Source organism: Myotis myotis, unplaced genomic scaffold (assembly GCF_014108235.1).
Source record: "Myotis myotis isolate mMyoMyo1 unplaced genomic scaffold, mMyoMyo1.p scaffold_m19_p_7, whole genome shotgun sequence".
Taxonomy (NCBI): domain Eukaryota; kingdom Metazoa; phylum Chordata; class Mammalia; order Chiroptera; family Vespertilionidae; genus Myotis; species Myotis myotis.
Window position 1 is genome coordinate 31,575,616 of NW_023416379.1, and position 17,069 is coordinate 31,592,684.

A 17,069-nucleotide genomic window follows, 5' to 3' on the forward strand; every position below is an offset into this window, starting at 1 on the left:
TTTTTTTACTTTAAAAATTTTTAAATTATAGTTGACATACAATATTATACTAATTTCAGATATTCAGCATAGTGATTAGACATTTACATAATTTATGAAATCATCATCCAGATAAGTCTAGTACCCATTTAACACCGTACATAGTTATTACACCATTATTGACTGTATTTCCTATGCTGTACTTTACATCCCCATGGCAATTTTATAACAACCAATTTGTACTTCTTCATGTTTTCCTCTTTTTCACCCATCCATCCAACCCCATTCTGGCAACCATCAATTTGTTCTCTGTATTTATAGATTTGTTTCTGTTTTTTTTTTTTTTTTTTTTTTTATTTCACATGGACCAGAAATTACACCCAATGCTTTACTTTCATACAAATGAAGTGCTAAAAACATGACCTCCCCTATGTGGGTATAAGATCAGTTCACTGTGGAGGTGTATTTGAAACACAGGCATAACTTCTTCAGGGGTTTGGCATTTCTCTCCAAATGACCTCCCCACCATAGCCAAGAGCATTTATTTCCCAGAAACTCAGCAAATATCCAACATAGAGGACATCTTCTTTCAAAAGTTTGAATTCCACACCCATGTCTATTGGACCAAAGAAACTGACAAGCCTGACATTTAAATGCCAGGAGCATCCAAAGCTACCTCCTCATTTTAGCAGGCATTAATTGCACAGTCAAGAGCACATCTTTTGGTATAAGACCTAATGCCAACTTCAGCTCTGTTAGTTATCAGATGTATGACCTGGGGTAAATTCCTTATTCCCTCTGAACTTATAATTATTTTTCATCCGTAATATTAGGGATAATATCTAGCTTATTTTACCATTTCATTATATAGTTGTAAAGATAAAGTAACATAGGAAACATATTTAGCACAATGCTGCACATTGAGCTAATACTACTATAAATTGTATATGTACACTATTATAAATATTGCTGTTATTATTACTACTATATGGGGGACTTTGAGGTTCAGGAGCTGAGCCTTTTATTCTTAGACTAGAGGCCTGGTACATGAAATTCATGCGGGGGGGAGGGGTCCCTCAGCCCAGCCTGCACCCTCTCCAATCCAGGAACCCTTGGGGGATGTCCAACTGCCTCTCGCAATCCAGGACCACTGGCTCCTAACTGCTTGCCGGCCTGCCTGCCTGATCGCCCCTAACCCCTCTGCCTGCCTGCCTGATTGCCCTTAACAACTCTGCCCGCCTGCCTGATTGCCCCTAACTGCTCCCCTGCTGGCCTGATTACCCCTAACTGACTCTGCCTCGCCCTACACCCGGACCCAGGATTCCTTTTTCTGGTCGGTCGCAGGCACCGGGGACCTGGGTTTTCCTCCCTCTGGCCAGCCGCAGGCACCCAGGATCCCACTTCACCTGGGCTGGCACAGCCGCAGGGGACCATGGGCGGGTCAATTCATCTGGGCCACAGCTGCTGGTGCCCAGGACTGTGGGGCGGGCGGCTTGTCCCTCTCCCGGGCTGCAGCCTGGCTGGTCCCCATTCCTCTCTTGTGAGCTCATTTGTGCCTGGCTGGTCCCCATTCCTCTCTCGCTGTGCCGGGCCAGCACAACCAGGGGTTTGTTGAGCCTGAGGTGGGGGCGGCGAAGAATTAAAGAAAAAAAGGACAAAGAGAATAAGCTGGGTCTAGTCAGCCGTGGGCAAACTACGGCCCGCGGGCCGGATCCGGCCCGTTTGAAATGAATAAAACTAAAAAAAAAAAAGACCATACCCTTTTATGTAGTGATGTTTACTTTGAATTTATATTAGTTCACACAAACACTCCATCCATGCTTTTGTTCCGGCCCTCCGGTCCAGTTTAAGAACCCATTGTGGCCCTCGAGTCAAAAAGTTTGCCCACCCCTGGAGGTGGATCTCCTGTGCCTGGCTGAGGCCAGAGAGAGACCCAGATGGCAAGCTGAGCCTTTATTTTATAGCCAAAGGTAAACAAGGTAGTGGTCACTATAGTTACAATGTTCTTGTGAGTTTCACTTGTTTTAACAGCACTTGCTGCACCTCCCACAGCCCATTAGCTACCCAGAGAAGATCTAGGGAGCATCATAAGGTCAAGCTTAATTATGTTAAGAGGGCTGTGCCTTCTAAATTGGGACTTGTTTGTGGCTCTGCCATAGATCAGTCCATGGCTTAACACTATAGCCCCTCTCTACATTTCGCAAGCTCTTTGTGCCTCACTGGTTCCCATTCCTCTCTCACGAGCTCATTTGTGTCTGGCTGGTCCCCATTCCTCTCTCCCCAGTGTTGAGTGTCTGAGCCTTTAAGGTGTGACTGTGTGAGGGTCTAATGACCATTTGCATATTAGCTCTTTATTATATAGGATCATAATGGGCAGAACTTCCCAAGTCTAATTTGGGCAAGGCTCAGTTTACTAATATGACTTTCTCTCTTTCTTGGAATGCAAAGTTAAAACAAAATCTTTCAAGCCTGTCAGGGATATCTTTCTAGGTCATTCAAGATATTCCACATGGTTCATCAAGATATTCTAATGAACATGGCTGGCCCCATCTTTATTAGAATTCCCCGAGGTATATGAAAAAGGGAAGAATCTGTGACAGGAACAGTGATTATTAGGCCAGCCCCAGGTGATAGGCGATGGTGTTCTACATTGTCAGACTCCCACATTATAGTTTGTCATTAGGATGATTAGGTTATTTATCATCCAAACTGGGACACTTTTATAGACAGAGGAGATACTGTTTATAATTATCCTAGGACTATGAGCATAACCCAGGCTGCCTCAAGTAAACCAGGATATACGGCCAGCCCTTGTTCTTGTGACTACTTTAAAAGGCTTAAAAGCCTTCCAAGTATAAACCTATCAATTTTCTCTCACCATCAAAGATGTGATCACATGGACATATAAATACAATCCCCCATGAGAATCTCCATGGCTTTATAATTAAACAACCTAGAAGCCAAGAACACTGAGAGCTCTGTCCAGACCTCCAGTAGGGAACCATTTTCTGGTATCGGCTTCTATCCCAGCCAGTACCAAAGAGATCATATGCAAAATCCTAGATTCCTGGTGCTAGATCCAGTTGCTGACAGAGTGAGAAGAATAGGACCCATAGAATCCCACACTTCACTTTCATTATGTTCTGGAATATGTCACAGACACTTCAGCCCGTAATTTACCAGTTGCACTCACCACTCACTCATGCAATAGAAATCATGTTAAAGGAAAAGCTCTGCATTCTTCCCTTGTTCAAGGTCTTAGTTTTTTTATCTTTATTTTTCCAAATCCATTCCACACTTTAAACTCTATTCTAGTATCGATTTCTCTATGTCAACTCCAGAATTTTCATGGCTGCCACCAAGTTTTGTTGCTACTATGCCTAATTCTAGTTTTCCTACCCATACAGCTTAAACTTTGGTACTGATTTTCCACCTGTAAACACAATTACTCCCTAGATCATGAATTAGGTTCTTCCTTGACAAAGAACTTCAGATTACTTTGGGCACCTTTGAGTGACATCTTTCGTGGTTGACCTGGAGTGGTCTGCCCTACCTTGATGCCATGACTGATGAGCACCACAACTCCCTTTGATCAATAACTGTCATACTTTATGCTAATTTTCACCAATTTCTTATTTTGTAAATAGAATTTATTTTTAAGGCTGCTTTTGCCATTGGTACTTAAATTGTTTTTATATTTCTAGACTAATGTTTAAAAACAAGTGCAAGTCTATTGAATCTTATCCATGCTATCAAGATGAAGAAACTAAGATTGCTTTTGCTGACTATACTGTAACTTATACAGACCAGCCACCAAATAGTTGGTTTATAGTATTCAGGTGAGGTTCTCATATATTGGTAAGTGATGTCTCCCTTAAATGGCATCTATAGTCACATGAATAGAGTTTTATTCATGACCGTAGTAAATGTATTAACTTGTAAGTTGCTTTCACAGCTTAGTTAAAATGTCTCCTACATCTGCTATGGATAAATGAGATAGTACAGAAGTGTTTATTCATGTTTCCTTAAACAAAATATGAAAAAATGTGAAGTTACTTATTAGAGCATTTTATGAGTATGGTAACCATAATATAATAAATTGATGTGCTTTTAGTATAGAAAGAAATAATTTAATTTCTAAGCAATGGCATATTAGGTAAAAGTCATAAATTACTTACAAAATTGGATTTCTGAAAAGGTTTGCATTGGCATGATAAAATAATATGTTAATCATCATTTTAAAGGAAAGAAATACGTGCACCTTATAGTTATTCAGAACTTTAAACTTATGTGTTTATTTCTTAGTATCAAACCTAATTTCAAACTTTCTTTACAATTCGTATCAAGGGAAAATTCATGCTTTTGTAATTACAGAGAAATATTTTTGTTTCATCAAGATATGATTTTGGTTCCCAAAGTATATACTACAATTCCAGTCTGTATGCTCCATGTTGTTAATAATGACACAATGGAACAAGTGCCAAAGCTATTCCAAAAAGTGGTGCCTTATCTTTATACCAAGAATAAGGTAGGTATAAAATTTATTCTCCCTGTCCGATAGAATGGCATTGAGAAGCTTGCACTTTGTAGAGGTTTCCCGAGGAGGTAGAGTGGAGATGCCTTCAATCTACGTAACAGAGGAATAAGATGATGGTCTTGTTCGATAGAAGTCCTATTATTTGACAACAGGATGTCCTTAATGTGAGTGCTAGGACATTCACCTCTAAACCCTCTTCTTTCTTCTCTCCAAATTAAATAAGGAAAGAAAAGCAATAGACATTCTCATTATTGAAATCATAAAATCATACAAACCCTTAAAATGAAAATGGAGCTAAAGAGCTCCTTTAGTCCTATCCCTAAATCAAATCAGCTGGTTGTCTCAGTTCCCCACTAGGTCTTTATTCTATTTCTAAATATTTCAGATGACTGTGATTACACAGCCACCCAGCGCCTGCCACCCTGTGTTTTCTAGGGCTACAGTTCCTTCCCAGGAGAGGAGCACTTGGCACATTCCTCCTGCTGTGTGAACGACCTGTCACTCCCTGAAATCACATGGCCTCTCTATTTATTTGAATCTCATATTTGTGTTTTTGTTCATTTCCTCAGGGGGGAAATCATGACAAAAAATAGTGTATACATGCACTGGTAACTAGGAAATCTACTTTAGCTGTGATCTTTCATTGTTTAGCTGTATGACTATGAACTTCACTTTTCTCTCTGAGCTGTGGTTGTAACTGACTTCTGAGATTTACATCAGTCTATGATTCTATGCATTATTTTGTAGAAATTAAGACATACCTATCTAATGAGTACTGATTTATAGAAAAAATAAAGAAGTTTAATGATTCCATAAAAAAACCGAATAGCTCTTCTGAGTTGTTTTATGGATTTTTAAAAATAAGACCTAGATTTCCTTTTGAATAGAAACATTTATCTAATTTGTGATTATTGGAAATAAATAATCACAAAGACTCATATGGAAAAGATGATTTCATTCAAGGGGCAACTCTATCAAGGTCATAATGTCATCAAACTCTAGAAATGAGCTCTTTGTTTTACTAGGAAAGTAAACTTATATTAGTCACTGACACTTACTTACAGTTGCTAATTTTGGTAGGGACCATTTGAGTTGAACCAAAAATGAATCTGATACTTATTTACAGGTAGCATACTTTGTTTTTTGGATTTGGTTTGTTTTGTGTTTATTAACTCCAGTGAAGATCTCTCTTCTGTGACTAAACATGAATTTGGGGACCTGATGGGGGAGCTCTAAATGATGCATTTTCAGTCAATATGCAGAAGACCATTTTATTTTCCATCTATAATAATAAAAGCATAATGTGCTAATTAGACTTTCCTGATGAAGCCGGGGCTGCGAGGGCTGAGCCCCTTGCACAAATTTCATGCACCAGGCCTCTAGTTTAACTATAATTTTTAATTGCAAATTCAGGATTGCAACAAAGGTAGCTACCCCCTCTCTATCCTCTCATTTTAGCTAATTTGGGGGGAGGGGGATGAGAGAACGAGGAGGAGGATGTCTAATAGCAGCTTCACTGGTCCCTTTTGTGGCATGGTTTTCCTTTCTTAATGATTCCTGATCTTTGAATATTTCTCCAAATTATCTCTATTCCTTCCATATTGTGGTTTTCAGACCTGAATGTAGCCTCTAAGGAAAATCTTGACCCACCTAAATGTAAGGAGGATCATTATTCCATTGTTTTGTAGCTCATGATTGCATTAGCATTTGGCACTTGCACGATATTTCAACATTTGGTCAACATTTTTCAATGTATGTCCACATAACTAGTGTCCCTCAAGATATTCATTTGTTTTATGTAAAACAAAACAAAACAGTATTCTAGATTTAAAAAAATAAAACAGGGATAAACATTTGGGATTGTTTGTTTTATTTTTTCATAATATTTCAAAAACTGTGATTCAAAATACTCATTTATGAAGTTTTTCATTGTGCAGTAGTCTATTATGTTTCTCATTTTACTCAAGAGTCTTAAAATCATTTAGAATAAGCCAGGTCTTCTTTTATAATCCTATCACTGGTTTAGCTTTAGATTTTCACTAACCAATATCTATCCTATTATTTCATAACTCTTCTTTTACCTATCAAAGTTATTCTCTGAGTCTACCAGTGGTTCTCAACTTTCCTAATGCCGCGACCCTTTAATGCAGTTCCTCAGGTTGTGGTAACCCCTAACCATAAAATTATCTTCATTGCTACTTCATAACTGTAATTTTGCTACTGTTATAAATCATAATGTTAATATCTGATATGCAGGATGTATTTTCAGGGGTCGCGACCCACAGGTTGAGAACCGCTGGGACCAACAAAAAATAAGAGTCATTTTACTTTGTTTTGCTTCTTTAACACATTAGTACACAAGTTCAAATAATAATGAAAATAGCAGTAAATCTTTGCATTGCAATTTGCAGATAAAAATACTTTCATATAGCGGATTTATTTTCCTTTTCTCCTTGCTCTAAACATATCAAAAGGTCTTTATTGGTGTTGCAATTCTCATCTCATTATGAGTATTTGAATTCTAGTTAATATTCCTGGACATTTATTGCAATGTTATGCATTTATTCTATCTTGTGCATTCCTGATTTTTGTTTCTGGAAATCTAAACACATCAGAGAGCTTCCTCTCATCTGATAGCAACTGAAATACAAACCTATCTTTTTCTTTCTTATTAGAAGTATCTGGAGTTATAAACTCAAAATTACTTGGAGCTCTTGTGTCTCATTATGCTATTGTGCTTCTTTGTGCCTCATTTTCATCTCTTACTTCATTGACTCCTTGGCCAGATATCCAGTTATGTTGAACCCAACTATTATCCACTAGTATGTCATCCCTTTCTCGGGCTCCTTAGCTGCTGCTTTTCTCCAGCCTAAAGAGCTCATCTCCAGACTCACATTTTGGTTTCATGGAACCAGATCTGCTGTTAATTTGCTAGCTTTACCTCCCAAAGGAACTACATTTCTATAATCTCTTCTGCTTTTCTCATCTTGTACTTAGATGATTCTGAGAAGACAGGGATATCAAGTAGGAAGCTGCTGGGGTACTCCAGGATGATGCAATGTTGAAAAGCTGCCTTAAGAACCAATAAAACAATTTATTACTACCATTGATCACTTTATCTTATAGGTAGGGAATCACACAAATCAGTGTTAAGTTATTCATTTTCTCTGAAAACATGTCAGATGGCTCTTTCTAGGAGGGATTTCAAGAAATAACACTACTAATTTGATATTTGTCAAAGATCTTGGGATCTTTATGAATATCAAGATGATAAAGTATTTCAGTACTGAAAAGCCACATATTATACATTGAAGAAACTAGCGACAATGTGACTTCATTCTGTGTAATTCTTTTTTCTTATAGAAAGGATACACATTCGTGGCTGAAGCATACACTGGTGACTCATATGTATCAGCCTCACGATGGAAACTGCGTCTCATTGGTTCTTACAACCCACTCCCAAGCCTCTCTCGAGATTTTCCATGCAGCACCTTTGCCATAAAAGAAATCAGAGACTACTATATACCCAATGATAAGAAAATTGTATTCAGGTATGAATATAATTCAGTACATGATAGAAGGGGAAATACAGTCTTCTTAAAATATTACTTTTATTACATTTTTACATATTAGTATTATTAAAAATAATAAATTTGGTAGCAAAATTCTGAGTCATTTGGAACTTCAATTTATATACTCTCTCAGAAACAATTAAATTAGAGAGTAATTTGATTATATAAATGGTATACAGGATATCAAACCTATGTGGTTGCATATATTGGTAATGATACCAGTTTAGTATCATTTGACTTTTATTAAGCATTCTTCATAACACCCTTTCCTCTTAGTACTTCCTTTTTGTGCTACTGCTTCTTTGACTAGTGGGTTTCTCCTGATCTGCCAACTAACCTTCTTTTCACGTGTATCTATATATTTTCCATGAAAAGCCTCATTATGGACTCCACTCTCTTTCTCTAATCAGTCCTTTTGATTCCTAATCAGACTTGCCTTTAATCTCCAAGCCCTTCTCTCTATTCTCAATGTCCCTCCACTACTTCAGAGTCTCATTACATTTTGCCTTAGAAATGCTGTTTTCTGGAATTTATAACTCCATTGTATTCCCCGTTTTACTCTCTTTCTCTTCCTCGTCTCTATCAGAAAGTAGAGTGGTTTCCTTTCTAACACATTTAGAAATGTGATTTCCTTTTTTAAAACCTTTGACATTGACTAAAGAATACAATCCAAACCGCCTGGTATGATATTTAGCACTCCTGCGCAGCCTCCAAGCACATGGTGCGCTCTCTTGAAAGAAGTAAGCACCATCTCCGGATATTTATGACATAGGAGTTTGCTTTGCCCGTGCCTTTCCTGTTGTCTTGAAATAGCCTAGATTCATTTTTGTTATTTTTAAAGATCAATCACTTTTAATGATGATTTTCAACAGCAACTTCTCTGTGCTGAAATTTCCAAATACAATTTGTTGGTACTGGTCATTTCCTACAGCCCCCTCTTCTTTCTGAAAATATGATAACAAAAGTTGTCATGCTCATAGGGGAAGAGTTTTAGAGAAGGTTGATTCAAACTTACCAAATCCTCCTGAAAGGTCAACAAACATGAGAACCAGAAGTTTCTAAAGGGTGGTGACAAGCTGCTTGAAACTGTCAAGAGCAAGTTTCACACCTGGGTTGGGGGCGGAGTGGAGTGCTGTGAGCGACTGGGAGGTGATGAGACGAGGGCGGTGGAGTAGCCAAGTCTCATAGATGGTGAGCTGGGGAGGAGTGAGAGTCCTTGGATGGCAGGGTTGGCTGAAGATTTTTTGTTTTGTTTTGACCTGTTTCTAAGATGGATGAGACTGCACGTGTACAAAAACCAACAACAAGGAGGACTAAGGAGGGGTGTTAAGATAAAGGAGAGGACATTCAGAAAAGCTAATTTTAAGAGAAATTGAAAGTTGATAAGATTCTGAGCATTTGCAAGGATTCTTCAATAATAGGCGGGAGGGCGGGGGGGGGGGGACCCAAAACAAAACAAAACAAAACAAAATAAAACAAAACAAACAAACAAACAAAAAACCTCTTAAATTGCTTTAAGGGAGGAGTTGGGATGGAGTTTGACTGAATGGTCCAGTTTTCGGCATGAGGTTCCCAACCTGGACAGTAAAGGTTGAGAGTGCAGGCGGTGGATACCACTTTTGATTTCTCTGTATTTTGAGAATCACAGAAAGCATTGTTAACAGTAAAGCTCTGAGGCCTACTGCTCTGGCCAGCTGTGGTCCTTGCCTAGCTGGAGAGAAGGAAGATGTATTGGACAATTTTGGTACTAGTTTGCAGATCTGTCAAGTTTTATAAGTGAATGCTTACCACATCTAAACGAAAAGTTACATTTTCTGTTTAAGATTTAATAATAACAATAAAGGTCCTATATTTATTTAATTGTACCAGACCTTATTGGGAATTTTGCCCAAGTGTACAATAGCTATAATATTTCCAGGATTTTAGTTGACTTTGCAAAGTGGTTTTTCTTTTAGATGATCACATCAGCAAATTATAGTTTCCTTACTGATTTGAGGAAAAGACCAATACAGTTGCTTAAAAATTGAGTGTCTTTCTTTATAGGTATTCAGTGAAAGCTGCATTACCACACCTTGCTACAATCCATGTACGTGTGTCCAAGCCAGATGCCTTCATCAAGCTACAGATTCTAGAGAGTGAAGAGGTTGTCATTAGCGCCACCGGGAAAGGCCAAGCTATAATCCCAGTATTTAGCTTCTTGGGGAATGAAAAAGTTCTGAGCTCCCAGTGTAAGCTTGGTTTTTAAAAAGTATTTACTTATTTATGTATATTTTTATTTTATTAAAAAAAATTGTAAGGTTGATATTATTGCAGTTGTACCCCTTTTTGTCATTGTAGCCGATGGATATGCCTTCCCAATAGGAATAAAAATTTGGAGGAGCAGAGAACTGAAAAGACTCCACACTGTGATGACACTATTAGCACACAAATGTAGTGCTTTAGATACAGGGAAGTGTCTAAAGCTCTACATACTATAAAACAAGCATTATACCATATTAGTGAGGCCGAGCTTGGGTAAAATTGCAAGTTAAGCAGATTCTTGTGCATTTTTTTAATATGTCTCCTTCTCTCCCATCATTGGTCCTTCATCCCTGAATACCTCTTGAGTCATTTTCAGTACTCAATTCACATCTGTAATTTTTCATTCAAATCCACCTGTACAACGTTAAGCATCTCCATGAGACTCATAAAGTAATTTGCTTGCCAAACACAGTTAGGTGTTTGTATAAATGAAGTTTAGAATTCAGCTAAAAACTCCGGTGGAGCCCTAGGCATAATTCTGAGCTCCTTTGCTTCTCAGGTACCTCCTTTGGTACTCTGTCTCACAAACTCCGATCTTTGCTTCCTGAACATAACAACACTGATGCTCCCTGTCCGGACCCTCCTTCCCTGTGCAATTCAGAAGGTTCTTACAGGCGGAAATCTGGGGAAGTGGAGCCATCATCTTGTATGTTTCCCTTCTCTGAAGGACCAATCCTGGACTGTCTATTGCCCAGTGACTGCAAGCAGTTGATTTATATATTTTGTCCAATTTTATCATTTTTATGGTATGAGGATAATCCAATGCCCATTATTATGTCCTGGCTGAAATTGGAATACCTCTATGTTCTTCACTTATGTTCCCTCAATACACATTTAATGAATTAATAAATGATATTCCGCACATTTTTATTTTTATCCCTCCCAGTGTACTCATTGTTAATTACAAAATAATGAATGTAGAAATTAAAATTAAAGCTTTTAAAAGGTGTGATAAGATATACACACTTACTATAAAACACTGAAGCTGTCATATTGTGTGGTATTGGTGTCACTGGAGTGGCACAGAATGAACAAGTAGTCGTTGAACTGCTGTGTATTCTTTCAGCAGTCAGCGGTTGCTCAGAAGATGCATTGCTCTATGCAAGTCAGATACTGTTATAGTAAGTTTCTGTAAGACCAGAATATTTCCAAGAAGCCAGTTGGTTTTTATCTCATTAAAACAAAACAAATTGACTTTCCTTTTGAATGTCTTATAAAGGGAAATAACTAAATAATACAGTCAGTAATAACTGTGCATTTCACATATTTTAACTTAAGCATAATATTTTTTCTATCCAGCTAGCAAGCAAATTCTTTTACTTCATACTCCATCCAAGAAAGATCAAGAACTGTATGCTAAGAAGAAAATTTCCCAGGGAAGCCAGAGATCCTATAAAGGTAGACCTGGAAGTGCACTAGCGGACAGTGGTCAGGTTATTTTGGAAGAGGAAACTGGCAATACGCCCACCCTAGATGAAAATGTTGTCATATCACAGCAGGTATATTTACATTTAAATGAAGTATTCAATTGCACTGGTCCTAAAAATCTCACATAAATTCTCTTCCTAAAAATTGTCAATATATAATGCCCTGTTTATGCACTGTCATGGGTGCATAATCAGAATTGAACTGGACATTATTGAAGGGTTTCTCTATGCCAAAAATTTTAAATATGTGGCAAATTCAATCTGTACACTGACCCTATAGTGTAAATATAATTATCTTATGTTACATATGTGGTTATCTTAAGTTATAAAAGGCCTCATAACTTTTAAAAGGGTCACATATTAATAAAAACTGAGTTGTATATCTTGTTAAAGAAATGGAAAACAATGCATATAATTTAAAGCAATGGGAAAAAAAAAAACATGGCCTATCCATTGAAAACTAAAAAAAGAAATGGATTCTAATATGACAGTAATACAATAAATACAAATGGATTATTAATAAGTTGAAAAGATAAATGTTTAAAGTTAGATAAAATCAGGATCCACAGAAAGTTTAAAGCTGAAACAAGAGAGAGCTGTGATGATATTTTAATATCTCAATACACAATTAATGACATATTATAATAAACTAGAGGCCTGGTGCATGAATTCATGCACCAGTGGGGTCCCTCAGCCTGGCCTGTGGAATCAGGCCAAAATCAGCTCTCCAACATCCCCCAAGGGGTCCCAGATTGCAAGAGGGTGCAGGCCAGGCCGAGGGACCCTACCTGTGCAAGATTGGGGCTGGAGAGGGACATGGAGATTGGCCAGCCAGGGAAGGACTGTAGGAAGGCTCCAGGGTGTGTCCGGCCAGTCTTGTTCATTCCCGATCAGCTGGACCCCAGCAGCAAGCTAACCTACCAGTCGGAGCATCTGCCCCCTGGTGGTCAGTGCATGTCATAGTGAACAGTGGAGCGGCCTTAGCATATCATTAGCATATTATGCTTTGATTGGTTGAACAGCCGACTGGATGACCGGATACTTAGCATTTTAGGCTTTTATTATATAGGATAAAAAGCAAAAATGGTTAGAACTACAGAGAAAAATTAATGTTAACAATTATTAGTTAAGATTTTAACACAAATCTCTCAGCAAATGATAGATTAATCTGAAAAGCAAAACACTTATTATCACTAGGATTTGAAAAATGTAGATATGTGTAAGCTTAACCCTTTCGACATCTATATGAACATCTCCCCTCATAATCAAGAAAAATACTTTTTTCATAGCACAGAAAGACTCAATAAAAAAATCAAACTCTATTACATAGATCAGAACAAAATGCAGTAATATAGAAATTAATAAACAGCCTAAAATTCCATAAATGTAGAAACAAAATAAAATATACTAAATAATTTTTAGTGAAAACAGCAAAAAGAAGTTATGAAATACAAGGAACTCAAAACAATAAAAAGCTTCATATCAAAATTTGTAGGTCACATCTAGAGTTGCATTTAGTGAAATGTTGACTTTTAAACTAATTCACTAGAAAGCATGAAAGGTTGAAAAATGAGCTAAGCTATAGAAACAAAAAGTTAGAAAAAGAGCCAAAGATTAACTCAAAGAAAAAAACTTTAATAACATTGAGAACAAAGTTTTAAAAGATTAACAAACCCTAATTTTTAAAAGAATAATATAGTATTCATGCTACTTATAAAACCAATTAAGAAAGAAAATATAAATAAATCAAATATAGGAAAAAAATAAGCTGGAGGTACAACTCCAAACAACTTTTAACAAAAAGTATTATATACAACTTTAACAAATTTAATATGTAAAAAAAACATGATAAATTTCAGGGGGAAATGGAGGATGGGGAAGCTGCTTCACTAGGAAATAGAAAATAATAGAAGAAGAAGAATTAATAAAACTGAATTGATCATCAAAGTCTTATCTTTCCAAAAAGCCTAGGCCCAGATGGCTTTATAGGTTAGCGCTAACAGATTTTTAAGTAAATTGTTCTGGAAAACTGAAAACAATACAAACTTTCCAATCTTTCTTCTGAGATTAATGTAATCTTAATTAAAAACTGATAAATATAACAAAAGTAAAATGAATACAATTTATTTATAACATGGATAAAAAATTATAAATACTAGAATATATCATGGCAGGTATTGGTGGGGATGTGAGGATAAACTTTTATAGACTGTGGTCTTACAGATTTGGGGGAACATCTGATAGTATTTAATTAAATTATGATTGTATGACTCAGAAAAAATAGGCACTTATTATATGCCTAAAATAATACGTTCTTAGGCACATGTGTTTATTCTCATTGATTTTGCTTAAACATTACATTTTATTTCAGACTTACAAGTATATTATACAGTGTTTGGTATTATATAACAGTTGGCCTCTCACTGAAAATCAACAGATGTTTGTTCAAGCACTAAAAGAGTTGGAGAAAAGTGATATCAAAGGTATGTCAGCCTAATTATTATTTATGCACTTAGTATTTCATATAAATATTTAATAGTAATTTTATCATGTAATTATTAAAACATTAGCAACTCAAAATGAATTGAACACTTGATCATTAGACCAGAAACCATAAAACCCCTGGAAGAAAACATAGGGAGTAAGCCCCTTTTCACTGGTCTTGGCAATCATTTTTTGGACTTGATACCAAAAGCAAAAGCAAACAGGTGAGACCACATCAAACTAAAAAGTTTTTCCACAGCAAAGGAAACCACCAAAAAGAATTAAAAAAGCAACTCATGGAATGGGAGAAAATATTTGTGAATTATATACCTGAGAAAGAGTTAGTGATCCGAATATATAAAGAACTTATAAAACTCAATGGGAAAAAATCTGATTGAAAATGGGTAGATAAATTGAATAGACATATTTCCAAAGAAGACATACAAATGGCCAACAGGTACATGAAAAGGTGCTCGACATCACTAGTCACCAGGGAAATTCATATCAAAACCACAATGAAACACACCTCCCACCTGTTAGAGTGTCTGTCATCAAAAAGACAAAAAATTACAAGCGTTGGCAAGGATGTGGAGAAAATGAGAATGTATATTGATGTAGCCACTATGGGAAACAATATGGAGTCACCTCAAAAAATTAAAAAGAGACCGACCATATAATCCAGCAATTCCACTTCTAGGTATAAATTAGAAGGAAATGAAATCATGATCTCAAAGAGATCACTGCACCCCCATGTTCATTGCAGCATTATTTACAATAGCCAAGATATGGAAACAAGATAGGTGTCCATCAATGGATGAATGAATAAAGAAATTGTGGCATATATACACAATGGAACATTATTCAGTCATAAAAAGAAGGAAAACCTGCTGTTTGCAGCAATAAGAGTGTACCTTAAGGGCATTATGCTAAGTGAAATAAGTCAGACGGAGTAAGACGAAAGCTGTATGGTCTATTTTATATGTGGAATCTGTAGAAAACAGAGATGATAGAAACAGAACTGATTAGTGGTTGCCAGAGAAGGAGCAAAAGGGTGGAGAAAATGGGTGAAAGTGGTCAGAAGGTATATTAGTCCAGGGGATGTAATGTATAGCATGATGATTATAGTTAACAGCACTGCAGTATATATTTTAAAGTTTCTATGAGAGTAGATCTTAAAAGTCCGTATCACAAGAAACAATTTGTAAACTATGTGAGGTGATAGATGTAAACCAAACTTAATGTGGAAATTGTTTCACTGTATATACATATCATCATGTTATGCATCTTGAACTAATACAATGTTATATATCTATTACATCTCAGTAAAACTTGACAAAAAAGCATTGAAAACTTATGTCCATACACAAACCTTTACATCGATGTTTATAACGTCCTTATTCATAGGGGCTTCACGTACACTGACACAATTAATCCTCACAATAAACGCATGAGGTAGATGCTATAAGTTATATTTTACAGATGAGAAAACTGAGGCACAGACTGTTTAGTAACTGTTTAGTAACAGCTAGTTACTGCCATAGCTATGATTTTGAATGAGAATTAACTGTTCAGTGAAAGCTTTTGAACAGGGAAAAAATAATGTACAGTAGTACCAGTTTCAGATCTTCATTGTGTCCTCAACAAATGCCTTTATTGGGGGAACTGCCTATATTTTTGTAGTGAACATAAAAGGTTGTATAAATTATTTTATTATATTTTTCCTTAGGATCTTTTAAGCTTCTCAACTACAAGTTATTCAGCAAGATGGATTTCCAGTAAACAAACCACTCTAACAAACTGCCATATTTAATACATTTAGGTATATTGATGAATAAATGTTAAAAATTCTAGAGGAAAACCAAAGAAAAATATTGACAACTGAAATGGACACAGTGGTTTAATTCATAAAATAGAATGGTGCAAAAACGTAGAATTAGATAATGGTACAAAATTATAATATGAATTAAGTTTTTAAAAGGAGGCAATATTAAATAAAGAAATGCAGCATAGCAACTAAACTGCCCTATTTTGGCTACCTGAACCTGGGTTATTGGTCAGCCGTACAATTAGAGTGATAATTCCTATCTTTTAAGGTTGTTGTGAAGTTTCAAGATAATATGCATATATTTCCTAGAACCTAGTAGCACTAAAAAAGGGTATTATTAGTAGTATATTTTCCAAGTAAAAAATAAGTCTTCAGAATTAATTGTCTTCTTTTCTGACATCACATTTGACAGTTTTATGAGTAAATGAGCAGCTGCTAAAATTAAATTACACCTTGCATTGCATAATACATTTGTTGCTGAAAGCAGCAAGCAAAGAAATTCAGAATTGAATTGTGTTTAAAATGAAACTAGGAAAATTTTCTATTTGAAAGAATATGTGGGTTAATCTTTTTGAAAGTTAAGCATGCAGCTTTTGGATTTAGAATAATATCTCTGATATGTTGATAAATGTGAACTTTTAGATCAGTAATTTGTTTAAAACATGTCATCAATATGTCAATTTCTATGAACAATTATATTTACAACTCAGAACCTACAAACTTTAATTTTAAGGTTTGATATATTTTAGAAAAATTAAGTTGCTAATTTTTTCTGACTATAACTTAGCTTACTTTTTAATTATGAATAATTCATATCAAGAAGAAATTGGTCAGGCATTATGTTTGTTAATATATTGGTGACCCAATTTAAAATTTTAGGTACATCCTATAAGGACACATATGTAATATGGCAATCAATAAAGAAGTTTTAAATAAATAAAATT

General features: G+C 36.0%; 1 protein-coding gene across 1 annotated transcript in view; it reads left to right on the plus strand.

The window, feature by feature from the left end:
* The window catches only part of ADGB (androglobin), a 152,496-nt gene that overhangs the window by 100,019 nt on the left and 35,408 nt on the right, over positions 1 to 17,069 (plus strand). Inside the window, exons 25-30 of the mRNA XM_036317321.1 lie at positions 3,684 to 3,818; positions 4,354 to 4,507; positions 7,880 to 8,067; positions 10,132 to 10,316; positions 11,689 to 11,888; positions 14,188 to 14,299. Of these exons, the coding sequence (XP_036173214.1) occupies positions 3,684 to 3,818; positions 4,354 to 4,507; positions 7,880 to 8,067; positions 10,132 to 10,316; positions 11,689 to 11,888; positions 14,188 to 14,299 (974 nt within the window). The remainder of the gene's footprint in view (positions 1 to 3,683; positions 3,819 to 4,353; positions 4,508 to 7,879; positions 8,068 to 10,131; positions 10,317 to 11,688; positions 11,889 to 14,187; positions 14,300 to 17,069) is intronic.